This window comes from Urocitellus parryii, chromosome 1 (genome assembly GCF_045843805.1).
Source record: "Urocitellus parryii isolate mUroPar1 chromosome 1, mUroPar1.hap1, whole genome shotgun sequence".
NCBI classification, from domain to species: Eukaryota; Metazoa; Chordata; class Mammalia; order Rodentia; family Sciuridae; genus Urocitellus; species Urocitellus parryii.
This window is the reverse complement of record NC_135531.1, coordinates 170,925,850-170,934,088: the sequence shown is the minus strand read 5'-3', so window position 1 is coordinate 170,934,088 and position 8,239 is coordinate 170,925,850. Positions and strand designations below refer to the sequence as shown.

At 51.0% G+C, this 8,239-nt stretch overlaps 1 protein-coding gene across 1 annotated transcript; it reads left to right on the top strand.

Annotated features, from left to right (window-relative positions):
* The first annotated feature begins 5,976 nt into the window (after positions 1–5,976).
* On the top strand, positions 5,977–6,921 carry LOC144249971 (olfactory receptor 2G3-like). Its single transcript, XM_077792220.1, has one exon. It carries the CDS (start codon positions 5,977–5,979, stop codon positions 6,919–6,921), a length of 945 nt encoding a protein of 314 aa, XP_077648346.1.
* The last annotated feature ends 1,318 nt before the right edge of the window (positions 6,922–8,239 follow it).

Genomic DNA, 8,239 nt, shown 5'->3' with positions numbered 1-8,239 from the left:
CTAGTACAGCAGCACAAACCAAGATAACAACACATGTTAATGTAACAACACACACTAATATAACAAGGAACACTCATCAATATAACAAGGCACACTTATTAATATAACAATATACCCTAATTACCCAATATACACTAATATAACAAGACATACTTAATACAAGGTACCAAAGTCCAGGGGAAGTAACTTTAAAAAGGTGTTTAATGATGTTTTTCCTCCCAAATAATCATACTACAAGCTACACTGGTATATTTCATATAGGAAAATATTGAAATTTGAAGGAAGCTGTACGTTCAGAGAAGAGAGTTTAGAGAATATTTAAGCAATAGAAGGCTCTGAGAGAGTCAAGGTACTGAAGACAGAGATGTTGAGATATTTGTAAACAGACTCAGTTTCAACATGTTGATGAATGCCCTAAGTGATGGTGCTACATTGCGTGAAGAACGTCACACTCAGAAGGCAGGTTCTGGGCCTTCCCCCAGCTCTTCCATCAAGCCTTATGGGAGACCCGCATCTCTAGAGGCATGACTGGGTTGGCAGTGGCCTCTGCTCCTTCAGGATAGTGTGAGTTTGAACAAGGTCTCTTGGAGGCCCATCAGCAGGTGCAGACTCTATGTGGACCCATGGATCTGGTCCACCTGAGGGAGCTGCACAAAGGAATGTGATCAGCAGCTGTGTCCAATCGCAAGAGAGGAAGCAGGATCAGAGGTGAGGAAACTGGGTGGGGCTTGATGGTTCCACAGGTAAAGACGAGATTATAAGAGAGACAGTGCTTTTCCTGGTAATTTATTGTGAGGCTACTTTGTACTGATGGAGAGATGCTCATGGAGCAAGTTATTTGGTGCAGGGAACCAAGAGCACAGGTGGAAAAATGAGCTTTAAATGGGTTGAGAGAATCCTCTGCCATAAGGGGGAAGGGCTTAGCAGAAGTGGATTTTGTGTGTGTGTGTGTGTGTGTGTAGGGGAGGATACCAGGGATTGGACTCAGGGTGTTTAACCACTGAGCCACATTCCCAGCCCTTTTATATTTTATTTAGAGACAGGGCCTTGCTAACTTGCTGAGGCTGACTTTGCATTTGGGATCCTCCTGCCTCAGCCTCCCAAGCCTCTGGGGTGACAGGTATGCACCATCACTCCCAGCTATAACCGTTATAAAAATAACAGTGGGTTATTTTTATTTATTTATTTTTTTACTGTGGTTTTGTTAAGTGTTGGACAAGCCTGTTGACTGCTGCTTCCCTGATCAAGCAAAAGGTCCCAGAGTGATGCTCAAGGAGGAAGGCCCCTCACACTGGGGAGATGCAACCTCTTCTTCCTGGACCGCCCCCAGAGGTTAGTCAGAGGTTAGTCAGCTCCTCAGCTAATTGCCCGCGGGACATGGCTTTCCCCAGAAGATGCAGCACCAGGAACAAGCCAAGGGCCCTTTGATGAGGCTTCTGTTTCCCACCCAGGAGCCCCTGTCTTGCTGAGGTGGCTTTTCCAGGATTGGGTCCTGGAAACGTATCTCAACAGACCTTGATTTGAAGTCAGTGACCCGTGGTCTGGGAATTATTTGGACATGGACCCCAAGGCTTGCTTTCTGAGGACAGGAGAAACGTGAGCTCTGCCCTTCACAGTGAGTAGGCTGGCAGTCTGTGCAGCCTGGGTGTCCAGGGTCTTGCTGGGGTCATGGAGTCCACGAACCTCACAGTTCCCATCCCAGTCAGCTGCTTCTGTCACTAGGGTGATGGTGATGTTGCCTGGGCCAGAAGAACTGTCTGGGATTCAGAATTGTATCTTGTAATTTCTCATAAATGCAAGCCAGTGTCATGCAATTGCTTAGTATGACACCAACCCTCAAGAATTAAAATAAGAACACCACGGATAATGATGGCCACGATGACTAGAAGGATAGATTGAGAGGCACTAGTCATACAGGTGCGCAGGCAGACAAGTAGCTAGACCCTCGGCTCTGTACCCCAGGGGAGCAGTCCAACCCTGGAGCTCTAGCCCTGCGGAACTGCTGCGGAGGAATGGCTTACCCTGGCTTCTTCCTCCAGGAGGGAAGCTCTGCAGGCCTTTGAAATTGGGAGCTGCTGGCTCAAGCAGGGGAGTGGCGTCTGTCAATCAAAATGACAGAGTTTTAAATGATGGGACTGTGAGTCCTGGTGGATAGCAGCAAGACTGGAGCCTCCCACCCCTCCAGCCTCTGCCACTCACTGCACAGAGCAGACAGACCACAGCAACTAGTCAGGAGAGTTCACGGTGCGAACAAGAAATGGTCCGACTTAAGGGGAAAAGGCAGCAGCATTGGTGTGAGAGTCAGGGCGTCTTCTCATGGGCCAGGAGACAAAAGGTGAGTCAAGAGGAACAGGACTTGATGTGGGAAAAGGTGTTACAATCCGCCTCTTGTTAATAACCAAGGGCTGTTTGGGACACTGTTTCTCAGGTGGCAGATCCACGACGAGGGGGGACCTGGGCTGCATCATAAGCCGAGTGTTTCCTACACAGAGCATCCGGGCTTCATGAGCAGGCACAATAAGTGCTGCTGGTTGGAAGGCATCTTTGCTGTAAAATTACAAACAGAAGGAGGAGAGATCTCCCTCTCCTCATTAAAATGTAAATGTTTATTACATTTCAGTTTTTTTTAAATGGTCAAAATTCTGCCTTTTCCTCAATTTTGCTGTTAACCTAAAAGCATTCTAAAATAATAACTTAAAATTTTAAATACACTTGAAAAAGTTTAAATAAAAGAATAAAATGGATTTGGGGCTAGATGCTGCTGGGTGAAAACCAGAGGTGTCGCGGAGGACAGGTCTTTCTGACTTGTGGTTCTGGTCTCCCTTTCCGGGGTCCTTCCAGGGAAGCACTTGTATTTCCTCAGACTTGAGGTTCAGCAAGAACTGAAGTCTGCATGTCCAGGGCACCTAGCTTGAACACGAGGCCAGGCACTTCACCAACGGGTGATCATCTGACCTGGTCCTACGATGCCTGAGCAGACACGGGGGACAGTAACCGTTGCTCTTTCCTCTGGTTGGCAGAGTCATCCTGGAGGAACGGTGCATCTGGGAAGTGTGCCAGGCCAGGAACCTTGGTTCTGCCCCTTAGGAGAGGCTATGAGTACCCCTTCAGCCCATGGCACAGCTCTCTGCCTGTGGTGGCCTGAGGCTGCCCTGGGCTGGTGCCATGGTGCAGGGTGTGGAGCCAGCTTGTGGACGAAACCCCACATGAGGTTCTGGGCACAGGCAACCTCTAGGGTGTGGTGGGCAGGCCCCGGAGAGCTGCTCTCCCATGCCTGGCCAGCAGCACAGCAGTGCCTTGAGACTGAAGGGTCACGGGGGGACTTGGTGTCCCTGGCTGGTCATGCATGTCCCTGTCTTGCCAGCTCTGTCCTGAGCATTCCTGTCACCTGATGCTTCGGGCACAGGTGTTCCTTGTGTCTTTCTCGAGGCTGCCTTGTAGATGCAGCAAGGGAATCTCAAGGACAGCTGCCTGTCTTTGAGTCGGTGGTCAGCACCTGTGCAAGCCCAGCCCCTCTTCTCCTCCTGAGTCCCCCCAGGGGCAGCTCCTCTTCACACCTGGCATACACTGTGCTCCCTAGGAGGAGGGTGGGAGGGGAAGCTCCTGCTACCTCTCAGAGCTTCCTCATGGCTCCACAGCAAGTGAATAAAGGCTTTGCTGCAGTTTCATTTGGGTCCCTGTTGCTCTCTCTGGCTTCTCTGGCACCTCCCCACCCAGCCATTCCTGAGGTTGCCCACTTCCTGTTTTCCTCGATGTCCAGAACGGCCTAGTGACTGTGTGACCCAGGACACTGGGAAAGTGCAGCCAGCCTTTTGCAGCATGCTGACCCCTTAGCGCGCACTTGACATCCATCAAGTCTTGGTAAATATGACCCTCCCTTTCCAGGCAGCCTACAGTGTTTGCAGGTTTTCATGAGGTCAGTGGCATCTGGATTTGGGGTAGACATAATTTAAGGGTACAAGAGACACAAAACGCATCTTATGAGGTTGGGGAGCCGGGACAGGGGAGGCTAGGGCCAGAGCCAGGAGGACCTTGTCTCCTGAGATCCAGGATCTTGCAGTCACTCTCCCCGTGGGTGTCACAGGCAGCAGGTTAGAGAAGGTGCGGCCATGTGGGGGGCAGCCAGGGTGGGGGGGGCTGCAGGGTGGGGGGCTTCCCAGAGGTGCAGGAACGCAAAGGGGCCACTCCACCCTGGAGAACAAGGTTCTTCAGCTCACAGGAGCGTGTTACTAGCTGCATCTCTTTCCTCCGTCTGTGCAGTGCCAGGCTCTACATCAGCCTTGGCACAGCCGCTAGTGTGTCCAGGTTCTTGAACCAGGTCCTTTGCAGTCTCTTGGCGATCTTTCCTTTTCTCCCTCGTCCTTCTGCACGAGCAGAAGGCTCTCTTCCAGACGGGTCCAAAGCCCGGTTCTCCACAGGCCTCTCACGGGTTTGTGTGGGCAGTGTTGGTGGACGTCCTTGCTTCTGCTTCCCATGCAGGGAGCAAATCTGCACCCGTGCGCATCCCTTCCTCAGAATCTGCGCTGAGCTCCGGGTATGGGTATGCAGCAGGCAACATGGGCTGACGGGTTGTGACGTGAATTTGAATTGGGAGTGGTGGCCAGTCAGACAATTTTTCAGAATGATAATTGTGTTCTGTTATTTAACATCTCCCTCCTTTTCTCATCTGAAAACAAAGTGCAGACTCGTCCTGTGCCATTGGTTTATCCCCCTCTCCATTGGAAACCAGCTTAGATTTATTTGGGCATTTTTCACTCCATGGTCCCCGTCAGGGAAGAGTGTGTTCAGGTGGTTCTCAGTCTGTGCCCACCCTGCGCCTGATACCTCATGAGGACCACCACACCGTTCTGCAGTCAGCCCTTCCTGGTGTCTTTGTGTCAGTGGCCATCCGAGAAGAAGCCTTGGGCCCTGGGGAATCTCAGGCCAGCGTGGAGGTGGGAGCTGGAGGTGCCCCTTGGCTCAGTGGCCATCAGGCAGACTCTGCCTGCTTTCTCCCAGGCATAGGTCTTTGTGAACCTTTCACAAAGGGGGCTTCTGCACCCTTGTCCAACTCTCACTCATGACCTCGGGCTCCTTGGCCTCTCTCATATACTTTTTGCATTTCCTTAAAATTTAATTGGTGGGGCTGGGGATGTGGCTCAAACGGTAGAGTGCTCGCCTGGCATGTGCAGGGCGCTGGGTTCGATCCTCAGCACCACATGAAAATAAAAATAAGGATATTATGTCCAATGAAAAAACTAAAAAAAAAATAATAAATAAATATTTAAAAATGCTCTCTCTCTCTCTCTCAAAAAAAAAAAATTAATTGGTATTTTTCTCCAGGTTCAAGTTAAGGAATTTTAATAGATTTGTGTAAGTATTCTTTTAAGTGAATTTTATAAGAATGATATAATGCATTTTAACTCTTTACTAGTAACATATACATTATTCTTCAGTATTTCTCTTTTTTTGAACTTTGAAGACTTTTAGCCAAATTTTCTAAATAATACCTAAATAAATAAAGTATATTTTTAACAATGATCTTCATCTTTGGCATTTCAGTTATGTCAGTGTTCAATCTGGTTTTGTCTCCTGGACTGTGAAGAGAAGGGCACAGACGGAGTATGAGCACGTGTGGGGGCGGCCAAGAAGGGGCACTCGTCCCAACCCCCACCTGCGCCTGTGATCAGGTTTTCGGTGAAGATTTTCGCCAGTGGCTGGCACAGCGCAGAGGCCCGTCACCCCTTCATCTGAGGAAAGCCTGTTTTCGTGACAGTCACTGCACAGTCTTTACATGCAGGCAAACACCCACTCCGTCTCTGGTCATCAATCACCAGATCCAAAGCTGAAGGTGTTTGAGGTTTCCCGCGGACAGTCAGTGGGCTGGAGGGAGAAGTACAGAGGGCTGGGTCTGCTGACCCCTTGGGCTCTCACAGGGCCTAGGCCCACCCTCTTGGGTCTCCTCCTTCCCTCTGCAGGGGCAGCTCCCTGGGAGGCATGGACTGGGCCAATGGGAGCTCCCCCACGGGGTTCATTCTGCTGGGCTTCTCCGCCCACCCCGGCCTGGAGGCTGTGCTCTTCGTGTTTGTCCTGTTCTTCTACCTCCTGACCCTGCTGGGAAACTTTGCCATCATGACCGTCTCGTACCTGGACCCCGCTCTCCACACGCTCATGTACTTCTTCCTCAGCAACCTCTCCTTGCTGGATGTCTGCTTCACCACCAGCCTGGCACCCCAGACCTTGGTGAACCTGCGAGGACCGGCGAAGACCATCACCTACGGAGGCTGCGTGGTGCAGCTCTACGTGTCCCTGGCTCTGGGCTCCACCGAGTGCATCCTTCTGGCTGTCATGGCGCTGGATCGCTATGAAGCTGTCTGCAGACCCCTGCACTATGTGGTCATCATGAGCCCGCGGGTGTGCCAGCAGCTGGCCTCCGCCTCCTGGCTCAGTGGGCTGGCTAACTCCCTGATCCATGCTACCTTCACCCTGCAGCTGCCGCTCTGCAGCAACCACAGGCTGGACCACTTCATCTGTGAGGTGCCTGCACTTCTCAAGCTGGCCTGCGTGGACACCACTGTGAACGAGCTGGTGCTCTTTCTCGTGAGCATCCTGTTCCTCGTGATCCCACCCGTGGTCATCCTCATTTCCTACGGCTTCATCACTCGAGCGGTGCTGAGGATCAGGTCTTCGGAGGCCAGGTACAAAGCCTTCAGCACCTGCTCCTCCCACCTCACGGTGGTGGTCATTTTCTACGGGACCATCATCTACATGTACCTGAAGCCCAGTGACAGTTATGCCCAGGACCAGGGCAAGTTCATCTCCCTCTTCTACACCATGGTGACCCCCACTCTGAACCCCCTTATCTACACCTTACGGAATAAGGATGTGAAGGGGGCGCTGAGGAAGCGCCTCTCAGGAAAACTGTGTCCCCTGCGGACATGATGTGGCAGGAGCTGCGTGGGGACCCACACCAGCCTCTGCCAGCCAAGCTCAAGCCCCACACTCCACGCCCACAGACCTGCCCCTGCCTCTGTCCTCATGAGGGTTCACAAGGACTGAGCGGTCACGTATTCGCTGGGCCAAGAGCTGAGCCGAGGGAAAGGGAGCATGCTTGAGGTCCCTACTCACCCCTGATCTGCAGATCAGTGGGTATTGTTCAGCCCTTCCTCTCCGTCAGTTCTTTCTTATCTCAGACGCATGTCAAGATTCTCAGAGGGGTCAGAGGAACAAAGAGTGTCAGATGTTTTTTCATGACCTGGTGCATCTCCTTCCTGGTCTGAAGGTCCCTGCACGCATGGTAGATACAAGTATTTTGAAAGAAAAGGTGATCTAATACCGCTGTTCTGACCATCTCATCATTAAATCAATAAGACTAAGGAGAGCTCAAACGACAGCATTTCCGTTTGTGAAAAGCAGCTTTATTGAATAGTGACTGATATGCAGAAAGTGTAAATATCTAACGTGTACAACTGAATGAGTTGTCTCCTAAGCAGACACCCTGAGAAGGTCACCACGTTCACGGTATTCAATGTGTCCACCACCTCTAGAAGTTTGCTTGTGCCTCCCTTTTGTTGTAAGAACCCAGCGTGAGATCTACCCTTTCAACATTTTTCGTCCTGGGAACTGGACCCAGGGGTGCTCTACCCCTGAGCTACATCTCCAGTCCTTTTCATCTTTGGAGACAGGGTCTCAGGAAGTTGCTGAGGCTGGCCTCAAGTTTGGATCCTCCTGCTTCAGCCTCTGGAGTTGCTAGGATTGCATTGCTGGGATCACAGGTGTAGCCACAATGCCTGGCTCCCTCTCAACACCTTGTTAAGTGTACAGAGTAGTATTGTGCTCCTTGTGAGCTCCCTCAGCATGCATGACTGAAACTTTGCATCCGTAGAAGAGAGTTCCCTGTTTTCTCCTCCTCCAGCCACACCCTGGAAGCCGCCATTCTAAGCTGCACTTGTGCATCTGGACGACTTCTGATACCTCTTGGGAGTGGAATCCTGCACCAGCTCTCTGCAGAGCCCTTCAGGGGCATCTGCCTCCCGCTAAGTGGCAGAGTCCTCTTTACTAAAAGCCAGAATGATAGTCCATTAGGTGGATATATCTTCTCTTTCTCCCTCCCTTCTTTTCGTATTTTAATTGACACATGTCACACAAGTGTGTACGCAGTGTGCTGTTTTGATATAGCTACATTTTGTGAAAAGGCGAAGTCCGTGTAATTAAAACACACGCTGGGGTTAAGGCCCAGTGGTAGAGCACTGGCCTAGCA